Here is a 23651-nt window from a genome sequence, read left to right as displayed (position 1 = left end):
GGACACAAATTCGAGACCTTTGATGGAACAATAGAGTGGCCTAATATCCGTGCTGGTAGAGAGTAGTAGATATTTAATGGAATAGTGGATGTTCAAAAAAGTTGACTCGAACATCACCATTATCCACCTTTCATACATATCTACCTTTGCTAACTAACAACTTGATAGAAACCTCTTGCTGAGATTTCATTGTTTCCCTTGTTTACCCATTCACCACCAACAAGAAGAACAAATTTACAAGAAAACTTCTGGGACCAAAGAATGATTTGAAGGTCACAAATTTACCAGATATGATATTTCAAGACAAACAACATCCTTTTCATGAAGAAAAAAAAAGAAGAAAAAGTAAAGCAAACATCCTTGATTGTACCTAATCATCTAATTTATTAGTATCTGCCGTGTACATGATATAGTAAAACCAAACCAACAACTAAACTAAGAGGGATCAATTTCAAAATCTCAATAGTTAGCAATCTCAATTCCCCCTTTGTTGTTGTTATAGGACCCAACTGGTGCATCATACTTGCTAAAAAGCCGATAAGACGAAAGCAGTGAAAGCCCAGCATAACAAAGGCTTACTATAAAAGTGATGGATACAGATGCTGTAGCTTTGTGGCAAAAACTTCCAAATGGACCACATGATTCACTCCATGTAACTGCTGTATCCCCTTTATATGCTAAATACACCACCTCCGTCGATACAGCTCCAGCAGCCAGTATTGCATATGTCAATATCTACAAAACACAAGATAAAGCAGAGCGGGTTTTGTAAGTTCAATTGAACCTTGTTCCTTTTGTTTCGAACTATATATACATACTGACAAAATGATTCAAAATGTGTACATAGATTGAGATCACAATAGCGGAACCTGATCAAGGAGGAAGAAAGTCCAGGCTCTAGACATCGTTATGGGACGAGGTACAACTGCTACAATTGCTGATAAAAGTGAATAACCTGCACAAATTCCATTTGCATGTACTAAATACCTGCAGTAGATTCAACAATTAGGTTAATTTTCCCCCAAATTTCTTCAATTAGTTGACAACTAAAACTTAATTTCCACAATTTTCCAATGAATAACAAGAGAATTTAAGCTCTATGCATCAACAGGTTAAAAAATAGATACATAATCAAATCACTTGTAAAGTATTTTCAAGTAAATCATGTTTAGTAATATTCCCAATTCACCCGCTATTACTAAGAGAAGCATTGTAAGATCCTTTTTCTCCTTATTATAATATGCTTTAAACTCTCGATTATCGCACTATTTTATTGTTGTTTTTGCTTTTGTTTCTTGTTATTCATTGTTTCCATTTTTTTTTACCTGAAATCGCTGCCTGAAGCCGAAAATCTTTCGAAAATAGCTTTTCTACCTCTATGAAATAGTAGTAAAATCTGTGTATATTCCAATCTCTCAAGACCAAGCTTATAGAATTTCACTAAATATGCTATTGTTATAATATGCTTGAACTCAGGGGTAGTTCCGTCTAATTTAGGACTACCGCCTGAGCGACAAGGTGGATGCCCAACAACACTAGGCCACATGTAATATTAATGTCACAATTAAATAGCATTGGCATCTCAACCATAAACGATGCCAACCAGGAATCGACAGAAGAGAAAACAAAAAAAAGATAATTACCTGAAGGTTCCAAGGTCAGAGTAAGTAATGGAACCATAGTCATTAGTTTGTTGATTTTTGAGCATAATAACAAGAGCAACAACACAAAGCCCCATTGGCAACAAACGCAGCATAGTCTCAGCTGTTCTCATACTGCTACTGTTTTCATTGTCATCTTCTAATTCTCTCTTTTGTAGTGGAGTACTTCCAGCCATATTTGTACTACTACTTTTCATTATGTAATATTGTATATTGTACTCTTTTTTGGCCTTTTGCTTCTATTTTTTTTTCTTTCTAAGAAATGATTTTATGGTAAAGGAAGAAATTGGGTGAATGATAGGTAGCACTACTACTACTACTTATGAATAATGGAACTTAGCTAATTAAAGGGAGTTGGGGTAGTTGGAAGCATTAAATTGGATCAATAAAGATTGCCACACTTTTCCATGCAAGCCAAAAAATAAAGGCCATGATCAAAGTGATGGATAGCTATCATCCTTCCCTAATTGCTCAACTATCTCTCTCTTTCCTCTGCGTTCTGTATCTACATCAAAATCCGACTAAATTTAGATTTATATTGAAAAGTCCAGTCCCAACTCTCACGTTGAGGGTAAAATATTCCCTAACAAAAATGACTCTGTATCCAAGGAGACTTGACCCGAAACCTCTGATTAATGATGAAAAAATACTTACTACTCCACCATTATCCATCTCTCTTTCTTCATTTAGTGTGTGTGTCCCTACACTGAATTCTTTGGGAATAGATTCAAGAACCAAGTTTTTGCCACATGTACAAGTGTGAGCCCTCCAAGATATATAAACCCATGAAATAAGAAAAGGGTCCCCAAATAAAGATCGTGATGCATCATGCAAGAGAAATTATTTCCGCAAGAGAGGGGAAGTTGTAAATTAACAATTTTACCAACAAAAATTGTAACTTTCAATTTATTTATACCAAAATGATAAAATTACACTCATTTTTTTCTTTCTAATATTGGTATTGTCTGTTTGGATATTTTTGACTGTTATAATATAAGATAACAAAATTGAATTAACCCGTCCAACTCATATGCGGTGGGTGCGGAGGAAAGGTGTTGAGCTAGACGTGGACGGAACGTGACCAGACTCAAATTCTGTGCTACAAGAATGGCAAATTGAATGAGGTCGGCAAAACTTCTTAGGGTATGTTGGGCACAAAATTTCCATTCGACGAAAAGTTATATTGCGATTAAAATTATAATTTTTATTATGATTTCGCCACATCTATGCCTCTTAACGGGGAATTTATATAAATGTGTTGAATTTTTATGACTTCTTTGTATACTTTTTTTTTTTGATATTTCCTAGCGAAAATTCTGACTGGCTACGCAACACATGCAATCTGTAATATTTGCTTAGATAGTATTCTCGAAACAATATGCTTTGTGCTAATCAAGTAGGAGTACTATTTACATAAATAAGAAAATAACTTTTTTTTTATAGAAAATTTTGCTCTAATCATTCATTTGAAAAAGGTTTTGTTTTAGCAAACAATTGTAGTAAAGCACAGAAAAATAAATGTATCAAGTCACTTTAATGAATGTTTTAAGGTCCCCCTTTTTTTCATATAATGTCACCATTGTGCCACCTTGAATCAACTAGTACCCTATGATAATTTATAGATGCATTATGAATTACAGCGTCTTTCTTTAATTCAAAATTAATATAATTAAACGATCTATTTATTAACCAAGGACCATCAAAGTGATCAAACATGCCCTGGTGGTCCATTTAGTTGACTCAACATGCCCTTGTGGACCAATCTTTAACCCTCTTGAATTTGGAAAAAGATCTAGATGAGGAGTCCATGAAGGATTTGAAACTCATGGAGTTTACATGATCTCATGTTTTACTTTTTATTAGTTTGAACTCAAGAACTAGTGAAGCTCCAAAATGTTAATAGCGTGTTTTAATTTATATGACACAGTAAATTATTTTTTAGGGTGAATCAAGTTTTCTTTATGATTGAAAGTATACAAATTCTAGAAACTAATAATGTTGAAAGGAGACAAATTCTAGATACTAATCATTATATTAGAAAATATAATATTATCCCTGGCCGGGATGTGACCCAAATTCTTATTAATGTGGCTCCTCCCATGCACGGGAGATGACACACTTGCTCAAACTAACTCTATTATTATTTCATCCGTTTAAATTTATGTGACACATTTTGAATATTAAGATTCAAACATGTTTATTTTTTATCGTATTTTGTTCATATATCTTTTAAATATTTTGGATTATCAATTATTGTGACTTATATTACTTTTTACATAGTTTACAAATATATCTATTTCATTTTCAAAAAAATGAAGATTTCATGCGTAAATTTCCAATTAAACTTAAAATGTTTGACTCTCGAAAAATGAAATGTGTCACATAAATTGAGACAGAAAAAATATTATTTATATGTCGAAGAAAAATCAAAGTCCAAAGCATGATAGTAGCAAATTAAATTCGAGTCATACATAACATTGAATCCATCTGTATCTCGTCTTTGTGGTTCAAATTTCTAGGCTTCTTGCCCTTTTCTCGCCAAGCGAGACTACGTTTACATGTCCAAAATATTTCTAACTCTAAAATAATATCTTAAAATTCAAAGTTACAAAAGCAAAATATTAAAAAAATATCATGTAATTCGAACTTATATAAGTGAAATTTCATAATACTATCCTAAAGTTTGAGTTGCAACTTGCAATAATCCAAACTCCATGCAAAAGCTTGGAGTTTGGACTGCAAAAGTGAGAATCGTGTAGTTCAAACTTCATGAAAAAGTGGAGAAGATAACGTAGTGTGTCACTATCGCTTTCAAACAAAAAAATTATATAGTATAAAACTTCAGGTAAAAAAGTTCTATGTAACTAAAAACTAATCCTTGTCAATATTATTATTATTACCATCCAATTGTCTTATTCTTCAATGCTATTATAATATGATAGTATTTTTTTTATTTTGGTTATCGTTATTATGTGTTGTTTTTACTATGTGTTGTTTTTACTGTTCTTTCTCCACTATTTTTTATATGCATCCTTTCCTATTGTATATCCTTTTCTTACTAATTGTTGTCATGCTTTACTCGAATCAAGGGCATAGCTATAGCCACTTCAGGGTGTTACATTTAAAGGATATATATTTAAAATTAGACATTCTTGATAAAAGTTATTCCTTTAGTGTAGTGACAATGAGTGTCTAATTGAATGAAGGAGATCCCGCTCTAACCTCAAATAGCGCAATATTTTTTTTGACAACCACACACAATTATTCTTGAACACCCTTAATAAAATTTCTGACTCCGCCACTGACTCAAATCGAGGATTATCCGAAAGTAGCTCTCCATCTTAACCAGATAAAGGTAAAACTCTAGTATATTATTGAAGGTAGAGGCCATGCATGGGAAATTACCAAAAAGTGGCCAATCCTCGGTTTGTAGTTTGTACAAGAAAATTGAAGGTGCATGGGGAAATAAAAGGCCCATGGGCTTTAACAAAAAAAAGCCCATCACATTTCTCAAATTACGTTAATAGAATTACCCTTTTGTCCCTCAATGCATGTAGAGGAGCTTAGATCTACCGAATTTTCCATAGACATCATCAATCAGTACAATACAACAAGATCTAAAAAAAAACCTGATTGCTACTCACGCGATAGTAGGTCCACACATATAACACGCGCAAACGGTTTTTATTGGCAAAGTCCCCAGTGCCCTCTGGATTTCACTTCACGATTCTCATGCTTTTCCCCCTTTCTTCCAAATCTCCGTCGACTCCACCGTCATTTCTCACTTTTCCGATCACTTGTCCACCCACCGGTAAACAATTTATTCATTATTTATGGTGCTAGTTATAGATCTAGTTCAATTAATGTTACGAGTATTTATTTTCATTTCTGTAGTATTGTATTAATAGCGCCGGAAAACTTTATGTAGTATACAGGAACGGATCTAGGATTTAATTTATTAGCTGCAGAGGCTACCACTAGTATAACTTAATGAGGATTGTGGATATATTAATTTGAGTGAAGACGGCGGTGTGTGCACTCGCTGCAACGAGGTGGATCTGTTCATGATAGCATTAGATTTGAGTTATTTTAAGTTGAGTTATTTCTGGATTTATTTTTCTTCTGATTCTTCTCTAGCGTTTAGATCTTATATGTAGAATGATTTGAATGAATGGTTGTTTGTTTTTCGTTTTGAATCATAAATTAATGTTAAGAGTAGAATTAATGCGTAGAATGATTTGAATGAATAATTCAATTAATGTTAAAGAGTATTTATTTGCATTTTTGCCGTATTCTGTTGATATTCGGAGAACTTTATTTAGCAATACAGAAGCGGATCTAGGATTTTAATTTACTTACTATTAGTTTTTAATTATTTCTTTTACACTGAGTGAGGGCATAGGGTAGAAAATGTATATTGCTTAATAACGATTATGAATATGTAATTGGAGTGAAGACAGCGGTGTGAGTGCACTCGCTGCAATGCGGTGGATCTGGTCGTGCTAGCATTAGATTTGAGTTTTTGTTCGTTGAGTTATTTCTGAGTTTCATTTTCTTCTCTGGCGCATAGATCTTATGTGTAGTTAGATTTGAATGAATGTTTTTTTCCCTTTTTAATCATGAATTCGATATCTTAATTTAGTAAGGCTTGGATTATTTCCACACTAACTATTTCTTTGGAATAGTGAGTGCGGACGTAGTATAAATACATGATTTTAAAAAAAGAATATTTGAGTCGAGTTGTACTTGTTGTTTAGCATTGGTGCACTTTCACTTGCTGTAGGTGGATCTATGGCTGCCTAGTACAACCATTTGGTTGCCGTTGTACTACTAATATTGGTTGGGTTTGGGTTAGAGTGATTTGTCTTGCTTCTTTTTTCATTTTCTTCTGCTTCTCTAGCTTCTAGATCTTGTGTGTGTTTAGTAGCATAATGAGTAATTAACTTACTGGCAAATTCAGTAGGTACGGTGATACATGCGAGTTTCAGTTAAGATATTCACCAATATGATCAGTGTGATACGAATTTGTTTCTTACTCCCAAGGGCCTGAATTGGTGTTTATATCTGCATTTTAGTCTATGGATGAAGTAATTAGATATTACGTTGATTGACATTAATGCTAGTCGATATATCTCTATTCTCGTAGCTGGTAAAAATTTCCTTTTCCATAATCTCTATGGCTCTTGCTTGTTTCACCGCTCAATCATACTTCCAAATAAATAAAGTAAAAGTAGTATAAGTGATATAAATGTGAGGTGTAAATGTCCATCATCTTTAGGTGGAAACATAATATTTTCTGATTCTTCATTTATCAAGCTCAAGAAAGATCACTAACACTTTTTTTTTTATCTCAGAGTTCCTGGAATAATCTAAGAAGATCTTGCATTTTTTGGTTAGATCAAACTAGTTTTCAGGCGACCGGTATTTTTGTTGAGCAATGGCTTCCCCATTGATCTCAACAAGGAGATATTGGGCTCTTTTCGTCTATGTTGTTCTGGTTTCTCATACCAGTAATGGTTTTTATCTTCCTGGAAGCTACATGCATACATATTCACCAAATGAAGAAATCGTAGTCAAAGTGAATTCATTGACTTCGATTGAAACTGAACTTCCATTCAGCTACTATAGTCTTCCTTACTGCAAGCCTCCAGGCGGAGTCAAGAAAAGTGCTGAGAATCTAGGAGAGTTGCTCATGGGAGATCAGATTGACAACTCCCCCTACAGATTTAGGATGAATGTCAATGAGTCTATTTACCTGTGTACTACTCCGCCCCTAAATGAGCATGAGGTAAAGCTGTTGAAGCAGAGGACCCGTGATCTATATCAGGTTAACATGATTTTGGATAATTTACCTGCTTTGAGATATGCCAACCAAAATGGGCTCAAAATTCAGTGGACTGGGTTTCCAGTTGGCTACTCACCACAAAACAGTAACGATGATTACATAATCAACCACCTTAAATTCAGGGTTTTAATTCATGAGTACGAGGGTGCTGGAGTTCAGATAATTGGTACCGGTGAAGAAGGTATGGGTGTCATTTCAGAGACTGATAAGAGTAAAACTTCTGGTTTTGAGATTGTTGGTTTTGAGGTGGTTCCATGCAGTGTCAAGTATGAGCCAGAAAAGATGACACAACTCCATATGTATGACAACACTTCGTCAATAAGTTGTCCACTGGAGCTTGACAGGTCTCAAATAATAAGAGAGCAAGAAAGGGTGTCTTTCACTTATGAGGTTGAATTTGTTAAAAGTGGTACTAGATGGCCATCTCGATGGGATGCTTATCTGAAGATGGATGGTGCCCGAGTCCATTGGTTCTCAATTCTCAACTCTTTGATGGTAATATTTTTCTTGGCTGGTATTGTTTTTGTTATCTTTTTGAGAACAGTTAGAAGGGATTTGACCAGGTACGAGGAACTGGATAAAGAGGCTCAGGCACAGATGAATGAGGAGCTTTCTGGTTGGAAGCTTGTGGTGGGTGATGTTTTCAGAGAGCCAAGTCACTCGAAGTTACTGTGTGTGATGATTGGAGATGGGGTTCAAATTACTGGAATGGCAGTTGTCACTATTGTTTTTGCTGCATTTGGTTTCATGTCACCAGCTTCACGAGGCATGCTGCTAACAGGCATGATATTGCTTTATCTTTTTCTGGGAATTGCTGCTGGTTACGTTAGTGTGCGTGCTTGGAGAACAATAAAGGGTACTTCGGAAGGTTGGAGATCGGTTGCATGGTCAACTGCATGCTTCTTTCCTGGGATTGTCTTTGTCATCCTCACTGTGCTGAATTTCATCCTTTGGGGAAGCAAGAGCACTGGCGCACTCCCCATCTCATTATATTTCATTCTCATATCGCTTTGGTTCTGTATTTCAGTGCCTCTCACCCTCTTGGGAGGACACCTCGGCACTCGAGCTGAGCCTATTCAATATCCAGTGCGGACTAACCAGATTCCTAGGGAGATCCCTGCACGCAAGTATCCCTCTTGGCTTCTTGTTCTTGGTGCTGGAACTCTGCCATTTGGAACCCTCTTTATTGAACTCTTCTTCATCCTCTCTAGTATTTGGCTTGGACGATTCTACTATGTTTTCGGTTTTCTGCTTATAGTCCTCCTCCTGTTGGTTACTGTTTGTGCTGAAGTTTCAGTTGTGCTCACTTATATGCACCTTTGTGTGGAAGATTGGATGTGGTGGTGGAAAGCATTCTATGCATCAGGTTCTGTTTCTCTATATGTGTTCCTGTACTCCATCAACTACTTGGTTTTTGACCTTCAGAGCTTGAGTGGCCCAGTATCAGCTATACTTTACCTTGGCTACTCTTTGATAATGGCAGTAGCAATCATGCTTTCAACTGGCACTATTGGCTTCCTCACATCATTTTACTTTGTGCATTATCTTTTTGCATCAGTGAAGATTGACTGAACAGGTGTGCAGAGCTGCGATTATTATTGTTTAGATGGCTAAAGAAAAACCTGTTGTGCATTGTGGAACTTTACATAGTCCTGCCAGAAAGAGTATCTAAAATTGCAGTGAGGGACTTATGTACTTCTCTATTTTACTGTAATGTTCTGAGGCTAGATATTTTGTTAGTCCAAAAGCTATTGTTTAGTATTTTTCATCTTTCATTGTGTTTTAATTACATTTCCCCCACATTTCTTGTATCTTTACAACCTCTACTTTCAATGGGAAAATTATGAGAAAACTCATTGTAGCTTTGAAATTGAAAAGGAAGATAGGTTTAAGGTGGTTTTGTTACATTCCCCTTACTATGCTGGAATTTGGTTCTTTCAGCCTCACCCCAGCCTGGAATGCATCATTTTTCCTTAAAGAATAATTTCTAAGTATTCGTGTCCATAAGCATCATAGGATTTCTAAGTACTGACTTATTATATGTACTGTTGTACATTAGCATAATTGTACGTTATTACCCCAGCTAATGATCTATATAAACTAGAAAAGGCTAAAACATCTGTAGTAGCCATGGGTCATTTTGATTTTAGGCATCTAATCTTAATGTTTTTAAACATTCTCAAATCTGGAATCAGAATATCCTGGCAATTCGATCCATTCACCATTCACCATTCACCATTCACCATTCACCAGTTTACTTTAACGGAAGCTAGTACTCTCCTATTGATGTTATTCACCTTCTCTTTCACCTCCTTTAATATTCGTTCGAATTACAGTAACACTAGAAGCAGGCAGTGGCTAGTCTGTTTAGCAGTACCAAAATACACATTTTGGTATGTTTATCCAAATTCCAATTATCATATTGATTTCTCTGTGGTATAATTGGCTTGCCAAGGCTTTCAACAGCTTCCTGGATTGGTTACAAGAAATGTCTCCTTCAATGCCTGTTTTCAATATTTTCATCGTAACGAGACTTACCACTGATAGTTTAAACCTTGAAGAACAGCAACACAATTCAGGGATTGAAGCTGTTTAATTAACAGATGCACAATGAAGCTTGTACATTATTTCTCAAACACTTTGATCAATATTGTTTAGTGACTAGTATTATGTCCCCTTTTAGAATAAAAGGTACCAATTATAGCTTTGTGAGGCGAATTCACAATGTACAAGACCACAAGTTTTTTATGACTCCGTCTTGTGACTAGACGGAGGAGATTGAAAAAAAACTTGTGAATATGTATTATGTTCTTCGATCTCTCAACGTTAATGATCTTTTTGTTCACATATATGATTCGTGCTTTTCAACCCCAAGACCCGATAAAAAAAACATTATAGACTGAAATTTCCGTGAAACCAAACCATTTGAGTTCTTAAAAACTTTTTTGGGAGCATGAACACCTTACATAACATAAAATGAAAACCTGAAAGTTTTAAGCAAGGGTAAACATAATTAAGTATGAAACTAATAAAAATATGATAGTTAAAGGGGGTTTAGCATATAAAAGTTATAGTTCACAATAATGTAAATTGGGCATTATTTATTTGAACATGAAATTGATGAAAACATGTAATTTGGTGGGGGATGGGAGAGGGTTACATATTTATTTGCTCATGTAAGACTATTTTATCCGGCCTGGTTGGAGGTATTAAGCCATCTTTAGATTATTTATTCCATAATTTATATCTTAGTGATGAGATACCACGATAACTTATCCCCAGAATAATTAATCTCGAGATAACTTATTTCCGACCAAACTGATTTTCTTCTTCTTACGGAAAAAGAGACTTTAGAAACAAATAATTGGGGCAGCATATAAGTATTAAATTCATCTCCTTTATTCAAACTAGCCGTTAGAAGAACCAACTCAGCTCAAGACCGCTCTTCTTCTTCCCCATTATTGTTCACTTTTTCTTGTTTTCCTCTTCAAGCTTTTCTCTCCATAATCCTTCAACTTCATTTCTAATCAACAAACAAAATGTTTACAGAAGGTTTGGATGAGTCTGCAATTAACTGGATCAAGCAGGTAATAAAGTTGCCATCTTTCTTGTATACTTTTTGTTATTAGTCTCGTAAAATTGTTGAAATTCTTCAACATTTCTGAAAATTAACTATTTTACATGTGGGTTTTGTTTAATTTTGAGTCTGAATGAATCTTGAAATTTTGGGTGCAGGGGTCTGAAGTTAAACAATCATGTAGTAGTAATACAAGATCGCCGTTATCTGAAAAGCTTGATGATAGATACCCAATTCCCAGATCTCCTTTGGCTTGTTATACGCCGAATTCACATGTATTGCCACCCTTGAAATTTCATTCTGGTCTTTTGAAACCCCTTAATACAGTGGCACTTAGCGTAGACAGTAATGACGATGATTGCGATTTCGATTATGATGATGAAGAAATTGAGAGTGAGAGTGTCGCTTCAGCTTCAGAGGAACTTAATGGTCATTACTCTGAAGAAGAAGAAGAAGAAGCATTAAGTACAAATTCTTGTCAAATTAAAGGAGCTGGAATGAGCAATCGAAATGGGTCCACGCTTAATAGAGGAGTTTTACAAGGGAATCTTCGAATTGAAGTACCGGGAAATGCTAGGAGATTTACTGAGGGAAGTGGACAGAAAGCTCAAATTTTGGGTATTCCTAGCTGTCTGCGTGAAAAAGTTCAACCACATAGCGCCTATGTAAGAATTCCTGTGTGTCCTAGTATTAGCCTTATATATATTGTTTCTTGCTTTTGATTTTCAGTTACGGCATTATTTCATTGTTGTTACTGTTCTTTTTTCTAAATGAGTGCTCTGTATTGCTTTCTAATTGAGATGTTTTCTTCACTGCCGTATTTCCTTTTTCATAACTACTACAATTTGTTGCACTTGAGCTGAGGGTTGGAAACAACCTCTCTACCTCCATGAGGTAGGGTAAGGTCTGCGTACACTTTACCCTCCCCAAACCCCACTTGTGGGTTTCACTGGTATGTTGTTGTTGTGTTGTCCTTGCCTAAATATAATCTAGTGCAACACAATGCAATTAATTCATATTGGTTGGTCGATTGATTGATTATATAGTAATGTTTCTAAATTTGAGTTTTTCTTGATGAGAAGTAGGGCCAGAGTCGGGATTTTTAGTTTATGGATTTTGATTAACAAATATATGCTTTGAGCCTAAATGATGGTAGCTACAATGTTAGCTTCACCCCTGATTATTTATTGAGAAGTTAACTATTTGTAAATACAGGCAACACCCGTTGGTAAGCTGATTGATTTAGGAACCCCGAGTGCACCGCCAATAGTGGATATTGGAGCAGATGAAGCTAACTCTGAACTAGCAAGTGGATTGAGCACTTCTGGAGGATTGGCTGGAACAGCGCATAATAGTATGAAAGCCTTTTCAGAAACACCAGAAGAGTCCTGGTATGGAAATGGATTGGGTATTTCTGAAGGATTGTCTAGAACACAGGACAGTAATAGGATAAATATTCCAAACGTTGCACAAGTTCTTTCAGAGACTGAAAGTAGAGGGTATGAAAAAGTTGAACTGACCTTCAGAAAATGAAACAATTTGCAAATGTCCTTCATTTCAGCATGAAGTTCAGGAAACCAATGACAGTTTCATTTTGGTGCAGGGGAGATAAGGCGAGTGTTATAGAAACGAATGCACTGCCCTATTCCCAGCAAGGGAACTCGGTGGGATTTCCAAGCCGTTATGATACCAGGTTTTACTTCACTTCATTTGTTTTGCTTGCTACTCTCTTTTTTGTTTCTCTGTTTTACTATTAAAAAGCTAAACACCTCTCTTTCATGTAAGTGTGGAACTGTGTCACTCCTGTTCTGTTAGCCTGTGCCTTGATCAGCAAAAGTCCACATAAAACTGTTTTCTAAGAAGGTATTCCATAAGGAATTATTAAAGAGCCTAAGGGGATTGTGTTTTATCATGGACTTATATAGTTAATATTTTGACCGAACTTTAGAGATTAAGGTGACTGGATTGATGAGGAAAAGTTAAGTCTGAGCTGCAGGAATTCTTAGTGGGTTCTTGTTGAAGTAGTAGAAGAATCTACTGATAGCTTAAGCATATTCCTTATGTTAATGAAGCCAAAGACTTTTGCTTCTCTCTTCACCTTAATACTACTATAAGTAGCTATACATCTAAACATTTTCACTTTGTGTTAGTCCACTTTAGGGTGCCAAAAAGGAGGTAGACTTTTTCTGAATCTATTTTTTTTAGATTGCAATCACTAAGCATTTCTTTGAAAACAACAGTCAAAACGGATGGCAAGTTCTCCTGGCTTATGATGCCTGCATTCGTCTATGCCTAAATGCTTGGGCAAGAGGATGTGTTGAGGCACCTGAGTTTTTACGCGATGAATGCCAGATGCTTCGAAATGCTTTCTGGTATGATAGCTTATCTTTTCTCCTATTGAATCACTTAAAAACACCCTTTTTATGGATACAACTTCATTTCCATGACTAATACCATTCCCTCCATCTTATCCAACTTCTCAGCTTGCAGAAACTGTTGTTGCAACCTCGATGCATGCAGACAACAGTAAGTATTCATAAGACCAATGGACAAACATTGCCCTTGAAAGTGAGAAAGTTAGTCGGGAAAGTTCGTGTGGAAGGTATAACTCAAAAACAATTATTTTTGCTTAAATTTTGAGGTTATTGGTTGTGCACTTCTTTGCTCTTTTATTTTTGTGTGTGAGAGTGAGGTTAGTGCGTGATTTATAATTTAGAGCTAGTAATTTCTACTTATGTGAAGACATATTAGAATAATAAGTTATGGTTTCATTCAACTGTTTGCTACAATATCTTGTTTGATTTTAGGCACATTACTTCCCAGTTAAACATTAATAAGTCAACATATCTTTTGACTAAGATGTTCTGGAATGTGCTCTTTTAATGTTTCAAATGAAGGTAGAATGCAGTCTGTGTATCTGCCAGATGAAGATAATGAAATAAAAGCTGTCAAACTACAACTAGATCTCTTATTCTGTAGTGTAATGTTTATCTTTAACTTTGCCTATTGCAGTAAGAAAGTTAAGAATTGTACCAAAGAGGAAGCTTAAGAGTACAGACTCAATGCGAGGTGCAATTAGCTTGCATGCAGGAGCAGATTATGTCCGACATGTTTCGTTACTGGTGAAAAATGGAATCAATTCTCTTAAAATTCATTCATCTCTGTTGACCTGCGAAGGTTAGTACTTCATTGAAAGATTCTTTCTCTTCCATTGGATCGAGGAAACAAGTTACCTAAAATGCTTGGGTAGAAAAAGCAGTCTTCTAAAAGGTTTCTGGAATTTTTAGAATACTTGATTCTTTAGAATGGTTATTCTAGAGGATGAAATAGCAAACTGATTGATTTTTTTTTTTTTCTCCTTGTAAACTATGTTGGTCTCTAGTTGTGAAAATATGATGATTGAAGAGAGCTAAAAGGGGATATCTTAGACGTTAAATCACATGGAGAAAAGTGTTTCAAAAGAATTACTACCTCTAGCAACAAATGCAGACTTGGTTAATAACAGAATTCAGTGGAAGCAAAGAATACCAACTAGTAGTCGTTATTAGCTGTAATAGAATGTGTCTTCGAGGAGGTATTTTGTATTTTTGTAGATTTTTATGTCAATTTAAGTGTGAGACTTAGAGAAACTCTAGTTTTAAAGAACTCCTAATTTTTCCTAGAAGACAAAATATTAAGTATTAGAATGAAACAACCTGAATCAAGTGTAATGGTTCCCATAAATTCATACAACCGACCCCAACTCTAGTTTTAAAGAACTCCTAATTTTTCCTAGAAGACAAAATATTAAGTATTAGAATGAAACAACCTGAATCAAGTGTAATGGTTCCCATAAATTCATACAACCGACCCCAACTAGTTCGGGGTCGAGGCCTAGTTGATTCATTACCTAATAAATCATTGATGGTCTAGGTAGGTTTTTATGTGCGTGTTAAGAGTTCACATGAGCTCCCTGATAATAAGTAGATCTTTTTGACCTATCAAAATCAATCAAAAACATGTAGAGCTTTTTGGATCCTCATACATCATACATAAGTAAGATAATTGTTTTTCCACTATGTTCTCTGCAGAATCCTTTAGATGCTTAGTTCTCCTGAAGAGTTCAACTGAAGATACTAAATTCGAACCAAATTCTGCTGTTACACTGATACCGGGAAGTGGTGATCACCATGACTTGTAAGTTGTTATTTTACTTTGTTTCTGTCCATAGTGGCTCTATTAATCCAGTTGAATAACCTTCGCTTGCTCTTGCTCCGAGTCCTGAATATCATTAGGAAGTGAAGATCAAGTTGTGTGATTATCTAATAATTGAGCACTTCTCAAGATTAGAATAAGCTTAATATGGTAGGAGGGCTAAATGAAACTTTTCTCTGATTAAAATCTGCAAGAAGAGGAAAATGGGTCACCCTTTGAAATATGTGTATGATGATCTAGCTCGTCGATCCAACCGTGATGTTCAGATATTAATTTCTCCATACAAGATAACACATGCTTCTATATTCAGTTTTCCAGAGAACCAAGGAGATGCTCTTCTGCTTGAAGTACAAGATATGAAGAAAAGTACTTTGGGTCGAACTTCAATACCAGTTTCAGCTGTGGCTGACAATAATGTATGTCTAGTCCTCCAATATGTCATTATGTTATAGCTGATTTATTTTGTTTTCAAATTTTTATCATTACCGCCTTCTTACATCAGTTTTGTAATTGCTCCAGAATGATAAGATTCGCTGGTGGCCCATTTATCATGATGATAATGAATGTGTTGGGAAGGTTCAGCTATCAATCAATTGTACAATCACAACAGACGAGACAACACAAGTCAAGGTTTAACCATGGACACTCCACTAATTTTCATTTCAGTTCGATGGAACATGTTCTTTTTTTGTCTAAATCTGAGAATAAAGGGAGAAGGAAGGAATATGATCTTGTACAGAAGAGATAATATCAATTATTCTTCCACTCAAGCCAGAAGAGTAAAATTTAAAATTTGAATCTGCTAAAGTGTGATTTACTAAGTTTAATCAATATCTTTCTCTTAAGCTAGTGTTTATAAATTTATTTTTAGTTCACCTACTAACTTCCTAAGCAAAACTTTCAGTCAGCATCAGTGCCTGTTTCTGTTCTCGGATTTATATACATTGTTCTTGCAATTGACATTTGAGACGCTAAACTGACATTTCACTGGAGACTTAACTTTAGGCCCTTTTTAGGCTATTTACTTGAGTTGTCTACACCTTAGACCCTCTTGCAGTTCAATAGTATCATATGCCTGGTATTGTTAAAATATAGCACTCATAAATGTGCTTATGTGTGGCGTCTTAGCTCATTTTATAGGTTTTCAAATTAGTAATTACTTTTGATAGCATTTCATTCCCATTTATAACAGAGTGGACCGATTGCGGAGACTCTTGCATATGATCTGCTACTGGAGGCTTCAATGCGTGCTCAGCAGTTTTGTGCACGAAGTTTAAGGTCTGGGGAACCTTGGAACTGGTTACTCACAGAGTTTTCTGAGTACTACGGGGTAACAGATACCTATACTAGATTGAGGTACTTAGCTTGTGATATAATTTTTATCAACCAGATATGGAATGTTATATTTTCTTTAATGTCATGGATGTCACAACTCCAACAAAAGCTGATAATCAGAGTTCAACAGGTACCTTTCATATGTGATGGATGTCGCAACTCCAACAAAAGATTGTTTGGAGCTCATTCATGAGTTGCTTGTGCCAGTTATGAAGGCAAGAAGTGACAGAAGTATGACAAGACAAGAGGTATCAAATTTTAAACTCTCAAACCTTCAAGATAGATAGATGGTGTCTTAGTTAGTACACTCCAGCAACCTTACCCTTCTCAAACCTTCAATGCATTTTCAGAAACTAAAGAGAATGCATATGGAACTTATCCCTTAACTTTCACTGTTTTAATACCAGATTATCTTTTTGAAGTGTTAATCATCGTAATAGACTTGATATTATAAAAAAATGCTAATTTCAGTAAGCTGGCCGAAATCAGGTACCTGAGCTGATGCAAACTTACGGTTTTTTCTTGTTTCAGAAAAGTTTGCTTCTGGATTGTGAAACTGAGATTGAAGGTCTCTTGGCCACTGTGTTCGAAAACTACAAGTCATTGGATGAAAGCTGTCCTACGGGCTTAGCAGACATGTCAGCTCCTATACCAGAAACTGCAGCACCAGCACTTGCTCCTACCGTGCAAATTTACACTCTTCTCCATGATATACTTGCTCAAGATGCACAAATGACGCTTAGGAATTATATACAGGTTATCTTCTTTTATAGGTCTTAAAATTTGGGCTTTAACATTTTAATATTCTTTTGTATTTTAAAACTTAATCTTTACCATTGATTAGATCTCACCCTACACATATTGATGCCAAACTTGACATCCATCGCAATTACTGACTTTAGAATTTGGTGTAACAACTTATTACTCTAATTACAAAATGTACTCTGATGGAAGCTAGTCGAGTCTGTTTATCTGGATAATGGTCCATGGGACAAAGACACAATGAAAGAAGAAGAAATGAATGAAACATGAACTTTCTTGCTGGGGAAAAGATACCATATTGTGTTTGCACTTGATGGTTTTAAAGTTAGGCAAACGAAGCTAAATAACAATGTAAGTTGGACATAATAAATGAATGCAAGTGTCTCTTATGCACATTCAGATAAATGAGTTATGAGCAGCTGGTTGTCTGATTTTGGTTGCACCACTTGTCTAATCACAAGTCTAACAATATTATGATTTAACAGACAGCAGCAGCAAAGAGGTGCCGAAAACACATGATGGAAACTGACGACTTCTTGTCAATAAACCTTGATGGCTTTGTCATGGATTCAGTAACGATATCCACTGCTTATTCGAAGATGAAGAACCTCTGCTCCAACATATCAAATGAAATCCAGGCAGATATTAAGATACATAACCAACATATACTTCCTAGGTACGTGGAACAAATAGGTTAAATTTTCCTACAATTACTGCTCCAAGTTCTTATATTATAATGACTGTTGCAGTTGTGCAACTTAAACTGCTATCAATTGACTTAAATGGTACGTTCCTTTTTCAGTTCAATTGATCTCTCTAGCATAACGGCTTCAGTTTACAGTACTGAATTGTGTAAGAGGCTCAAGAACTTTCTTGCTGCATGGCCTCCATCAAGTCCTTCTCCACACGTAAATGAACTTTTGATTGCAGCAGCTGATTTTGAGAGAAACCTAGACTCATGGAACATCAGGTGATCTTGAGTTAAAAGTAAATTTGTAAAAAAAAATACTATTTTTAGGCTTGCTTAGACAAGTTCTTCTCACATTGTTCTTTCCTTTCATGCTTCAGCTTAGTGCAAGGTGGTGTAGATTCAAGGGGCCTTTTTCATAGTTATATAATGGTATGGATAGAAGATATGCAGCTTCACTTACTTGAGCTTTGCAAGGCAGAAAAGGTACATACCACTTCTCTTAATACTCACTTAAATACTCCAGTCTCTTTTGTGCATCATAGGCTAAAGATTTTCTGGAGATGCAATTGGTTTCATGAGGCAGCATATTTCTCACTCTATCACCTCTTTCAGGTGTTATGGTCTGGAGTTGTTACAAACTATTCGACTTCTCCTTTTGCTGAAGAAATGTTCGAAAAAACCAAACAAATGTTAACTGAGTATGAAGTAGTGATCAACCGTTGGCCTCAGTACACCATCATTCTGGAGAATGTAAGTTCTATTTTGCTATCCAGGGAACATGTAGACCGATGCTTGATGTGTTTTATGACCCTTCTGTTTGCTGATAATGCTTTCTGTTGATGCCATATATAGGCTGTCGCTAATGTAGAAAGAGCAATTATAAAAGCCATGGAGAAACAGTACAACGAGATCTTGACCCCCCTGAAAGATAGCATTCCAAAGAAGCTTGGAATGCAAGTTCAGAAATTGGCAAGAAGGCAATCAACTACTCTTTATAGCATTCCTAATCAGGTAAGTGCTAATAATAGATGGATAGATTATAAGAATTAGTGTGTTTATGAAAGGTGAATATTAAAAGAGAGAGACGCGATCTCTTTTTGTAAATATCAAAGAATGCTTAGGCATAACTAACTTAATATGATTGGCCTTGTTTTGACAGTTGGGGACTTTCTTGAACACAATCAAGAGAATTCTTGACGTCCTACACTGTAAACTAGAAGACATTTTGAAGTCGTGGGCATCCTATCTACCAGCAAATGGAGAAAAGAAATCCAATTTCGGGGAGCAACTGAATGGAGTTACAGTATTGCTGAGGACTAAATACAAAAACTACATGCAGGCAATAATAATCAAGCTTGCTAGTAATGTAAGCAACTACTACTATCTCGTATGTAATTTGGCTATATTTCTCAGTCAGAGCAAAAACCATGTGATAGCTAATGTACATTTTATCAAATGCATGAAAATGAGGTTTCATCTTGTTCTAACTTTTGACTGCTGCAGACACAATCGAATCGTTGCACACGTTTGCAGAGGATCTTGGAGGAAACAAAAGAAACAGATGGTGAGGCTGAGATCCGCGAAAAACTGCAAATGCTGAATTCACAACTCTCAGATTCCATAAGCAACTTGCAGGAAGTCTTTACAAGTGCAATATTTGTTGCAATCTGCCGTGGATATTGGGACAAAATGGGACAGGTTGGTTAATCTAGTGGCCATCTCAAACTTGAGCTATTCAACAATAATGATTTTTTCTCCATTTTTTTTTTCTTCCTCTTGAGTACCATCTAATGACTTTTTGTTCTTTTTTCGTGCACTACTAGATCATACTGAAATTCTTAGAAGGAAGAAAGGAGAATCGAGTATGGTATAGCGGTTCCTACCATGCTCTTGGGGTAAATACACTGAAAATCAGTATATACAATGTATATTATACAAATGGTCCTTGAAAATGTATGCATTAACATGGTTTACTTTTTACAGGTTCTGGACGATATATTTGCTTCCCAAATGCAAAGATTGCAAGGAAACGCGTTGCAAGAGAAGGATATTGAGCCCCCTCGTTCAATTGTCGAAGCTCGAGCTATACTCTGTAGAGACACTAGCAACTGTCCAGATTCCTCCAACTACTTGTATTTTTAGGAATACAAACACTCCTTCATATGCTCTTGGTGTACTGTGATGTTTTTGTGGTTTACCATTTTTTCATGTTCATATATCTACTATCTATATTCTTTTGTATGTAAAATTTCCAATTCTTTTTGTAAGCTGTCATCAATAAGAATAAAAAACTCTTTTCTCATCAAAATTCCAAAGTTATTTCAGATTGTGTCTTGAGTTTTAGTTCTTTTTTTTATGATTGACTCCATATATACCTAGTGAGATCTTTGCTAGCCTGTTGTCTATATAGGTTTAATAAATGACAATTTTTCGACTATTAGGACTGTGAATATTACACTCTTTGAGATGCCGCCCTTCCTTATACCTCGCTCAATCGATTTGATTCTCGTTCTCATCCTCGGTGAACTCCCCAAGGATAGAAACACATCCAAACTTCGTTCTTTTGTATTACTTGTTGGAATAGATAATATACATATATGATCAGATGCATATGTAGGTAAGGATGGCTTAGAATTGGACACATAATGCCTAATTCAAATTGAAATGGATAATGATCCGGGAAATAAGATTTTCCTTTTCTCAAAAGAGAAAAAAATGAAATAGATCCACTTTCTGGATTATTGGGATGAAATCATAAAAAGCAATTTTTCAGGGACTGAATAAACTTTTATTTTCGACTAACCTAGCACCAACTCTTCTACAGATTTCTTGCTAAAGTTCCGTTCTTTAAGCCGGGAAAGTTGCATCTACTTTAATTGATATACTATATTCATGAACGTGCAATTAATCCTTATATACTAAATAAACTAATTCTTCAGAAAATTGGTTAATCTTCAAGATGATTTTTCTTTCATCTTTTTCTTTAATAGACGGGCTATTCTAACATTATAAATTAAAATTTAATTATTCAAAAATTATGTTAAAAATACCATCAATTACCGTTTTCAATATGATTTAAAAAACTATTTAAAAATACTAATTAAAGTTGACACCATTTGAATCTTTAAAAGCGAAATATATCACATAAATATTCGACAACAATATTCATACATGTAAGTGAATATACATATATCATATGCCTCATTCATTTCAATTTGTTTGTCTTGCTTTTCTTTTTAACCCGTTGTACAAAGAATGTTTTTTCCTTTTTTTTTTTGATAATTTTTTTATTTCAATTTTCCTCATGATATGTTTAAGACCACAAAATTAGATGACATTTTGATATATTACACATATCTTTAGTTTAAGACCATAAGACTCAAAAGTTCTTACCTTCTTAAACTTTATGTCAAATAAATTAAAACAATGAAATATTAGTTATATACTTATATATATACATGCTATTTATACATGAGTTATTTATTTATTTTGGAATGGATCAAATTATTATTTGTTTTTCAAAATACAGAAGATAGATGATGGAATAGGGATAACTTACGAGTGAAATCTGCACCTAAGTTTCGGCTAAAACCTTAATTAAATAGTACTAGTAAAGAAATTATCCAGAACAATAAAAGTTATGGTGGAGTACTACCTTCATAATTCGAAGTCCGGTATGGAGAACGAATAGAAAATAAATTTAAAAAAAGAGAAGGAAAAATTATCTAAAAAAAAAAAGAAAAAGAAGGAGTTGCTATTGATTGAATCAGGAAGAAGATAACTGAAAATTACACATATTGATGTTTACAATTTAATAGTACAATATTTTTATTCCAAATAGAGAAGTTTTGAGCTTAAATAACGAAACCATTCATCTTTCTTTTATGATCTTGTGTAACGCCTTAATATTCTATTTCATCTCCTTCATACTCAACCGTCCATAAAATCCCCAATCATCTTCTTTTATCGTCTTGGTTAACATCTTTAAATTTCATTTTTATCCCTCGTAAGTACATTCGAATTCTCAATAAAGGCAAAGGATCAACTGACGATTATCATATCATTATGTTATTTAATGAATAATTAAATGTGAATTTTATTTTATATCATAAATAATATCCATAAAAATAAATTATATTTAATGTCTAGTAAAAGTTTTGGTTAGACGTTAGTTATGGTTGTAACTTAAAATTTTGGAAAGATTAACATAGTCCCAAATTCTAAGTGAATTTGGACTTTTTTAGTATTATAATGAAGAATATTTAATCAACCTAATTAAATAAGCACTAGAAACTGTAATAACCAAATTCTAACTTAGAAAAAATGGAAAATGATTAAGAATGTTTTTAGACTAGGCCATGTGCAACAAACAAAGTACAAGGATAGCACCGTATCCTCATAGTCCTCAATCTTTAGCACATCTGGATCTGCGGAAACTCACTCGGGCTGCGCGTCTACTGGGGCACCATACTGACTTTTATATTTATGATACTCCATCCGTCCACAATTGTTTGTCAGGGTAAGGTCATGCACACCCCTCAAGAAAAATTTAATAGAATGTGTAATTTGACTAATATAACCCTATTATATCAAGAATACCAAAAGTCTACATAACTTTTCAATTGAACTACACTATCATTAAGGCCAGAATAGGAAAAAGGTGATTAATTGTTTCTTGATTGTTTAAATTGACAATTAATCTTGGACATCTATTTTTAGTATACCTGCCAAATAATTGTGGATGGAGGGAGTATAAGGAGTGCACTCCACTTCATAAAGAGTGAATAGAATTCACTCTATACCCATATCCCTGGAACAACTGTAAAATAAACTCCATCTTAGTCTACCCGACTTTGACTTTGACTTGAAAGAGGTAAAATTGAATAAAGAATATTTTTTCTAAATAATTTATTCTAAAACTATCTCTATTATTTTAATATCACAGTTCACATAATAATATTTCTATTTATTAAGGCAAAGATTAAATCACGTTGATGAGATGTTAGACATGTCTTTCTAATATATTACTTTAGATGTGTTGTAAAAAACTTTTTTTTAAATATAAAATTTGGATAGTTTAGTTTAAAATTTTATAATCTTAATCTACTATTTAGAAAAAAGAGTTATCGGCGTTCTCTGTTTTCCCTTCACTTTGGTAAATTTTTACTCTTTTCCCTCGTTTTCTTCTATCTTCAAATATTGTTTGTGTAAAATAAAAACATAAAATTCACTTCTAAATTTTTTCTAAAATTTTGAGGCCTTAAAAAGCATGGGTTTTATTACCTCTTCCTTGAGATGTTTTTGTATATTATATACACCTATCATTAATATTATTGAACATCATGTCACATTTATTTGTAATGTGGTTTTTTAAAGATCATAAATTTCATATCTTATGAAGACTTATCTATATACGTTCTTTGAATAATTTCATAATATAAAAATTATTCTCATTAATGATATACATAACTTAAACTACATATTACTTGAATGCTAATAATCTACACAAGCCAAAAAAAAAAGCTATATCCATAGAGATGGCAATGGAGCGATACGGGATGAGTTTGAACTTATGCAGAGTAGGAT

At 34.6% G+C, this 23651-nt stretch overlaps 3 protein-coding genes across 3 annotated transcripts; 2 read left to right on the top strand and 1 right to left on the bottom strand.

Moving 5' to 3' along the window:
* Positions 1 to 91: 91 nt before the first annotated feature.
* LOC125839273 (CASP-like protein 2A1) lies at positions 92 to 1974 on the bottom strand. Its single transcript, XM_049518249.1, has 3 exons — positions 1644 to 1974; positions 870 to 987; positions 92 to 735 (listed from the first exon to the last, which is right to left on the bottom strand). The coding sequence occupies exons 1-3, from the start codon at positions 1856 to 1858 to the stop codon at positions 460 to 462; spliced, it is 609 nt and encodes a 202-aa protein (XP_049374206.1). The 5' UTR covers positions 1859 to 1974; the 3' UTR covers positions 92 to 459.
* Positions 1975 to 5280: 3306 nt separating this feature from the next.
* Positions 5281 to 9271, top strand: LOC125839174 (transmembrane 9 superfamily member 12). Its single transcript, XM_049518142.1, has 2 exons — positions 5281 to 5472; positions 7016 to 9271. Exon 2 carries the CDS (start codon positions 7099 to 7101, stop codon positions 9076 to 9078), a length of 1980 nt encoding a protein of 659 aa, XP_049374099.1. The 5' UTR covers positions 5281 to 5472; positions 7016 to 7098; the 3' UTR covers positions 9079 to 9271.
* Positions 9272 to 10967: 1696 nt separating this feature from the next.
* LOC125839351 (uncharacterized) lies at positions 10968 to 20455 on the top strand. The gene is made up of 22 exons (XM_049518343.1): positions 10968 to 11093; positions 11242 to 11748; positions 12299 to 12582; positions 12687 to 12776; positions 13324 to 13455; positions 13567 to 13685; positions 14096 to 14260; positions 15154 to 15259; positions 15588 to 15693; positions 15797 to 15907; positions 16470 to 16633; positions 16743 to 16860; positions 17144 to 17368; positions 17860 to 18050; positions 18177 to 18344; positions 18443 to 18548; positions 18678 to 18815; positions 18918 to 19076; positions 19225 to 19431; positions 19569 to 19763; positions 19889 to 19960; positions 20049 to 20455. Exons 1-22 carry the CDS (start codon positions 11046 to 11048, stop codon positions 20205 to 20207), a joined length of 3570 nt encoding a protein of 1189 aa, XP_049374300.1. The 5' UTR covers positions 10968 to 11045; the 3' UTR covers positions 20208 to 20455.
* The last annotated feature ends 3196 nt before the right edge of the window (positions 20456 to 23651 follow it).

This window comes from Solanum verrucosum, unplaced genomic scaffold (assembly GCF_900185275.1).
Source record: "Solanum verrucosum unplaced genomic scaffold, falcon-dt-bn FXZP01000170.1, whole genome shotgun sequence".
Taxonomy (NCBI): domain Eukaryota; kingdom Viridiplantae; phylum Streptophyta; class Magnoliopsida; order Solanales; family Solanaceae; genus Solanum; species Solanum verrucosum.
Note: the sequence above shows the minus strand (reverse complement) of the source record. Positions and strands in the feature narration are given on the sequence as shown.

Excerpts from the sequence above, each read along its gene's own strand:
- LOC125839273 (XM_049518249.1), bottom strand. The coding sequence starts at position 1,858 with ATGAAAAGTAGTAGTACAAATATGGCTGGAAGTACTCCACTACAAAAG. Across the intron at positions 988-1,643 it reads TCTGACCTTGGAACCTTCAG|GTATTTAGTACATGCAAATG; the intron begins GTAATTATCTTT and ends AATCTACTGCAG. Across the intron at positions 736-869 it reads CTTTCTTCCTCCTTGATCAG|ATATTGACATATGCAATACT; the intron begins GTTCCGCTATTG and ends TGTGTTTTGTAG.
- LOC125839174 (XM_049518142.1), top strand. The coding sequence starts at position 7,099 with ATGGCTTCCCCATTGATCTCAACAAGGAGATATTGGGCTCTTTTCGTC.
- LOC125839351 (XM_049518343.1), top strand. The coding sequence starts at position 11,046 with ATGTTTACAGAAGGTTTGGATGAGTCTGCAATTAACTGGATCAAGCAG. Across the intron at positions 13,686-14,095 it reads CGGGAAAGTTCGTGTGGAAG|TAAGAAAGTTAAGAATTGTA; the intron begins GTATAACTCAAA and ends TGCCTATTGCAG. Across the intron at positions 16,634-16,742 it reads GATACCTATACTAGATTGAG|GTACCTTTCATATGTGATGG; the intron begins GTACTTAGCTTG and ends AGAGTTCAACAG.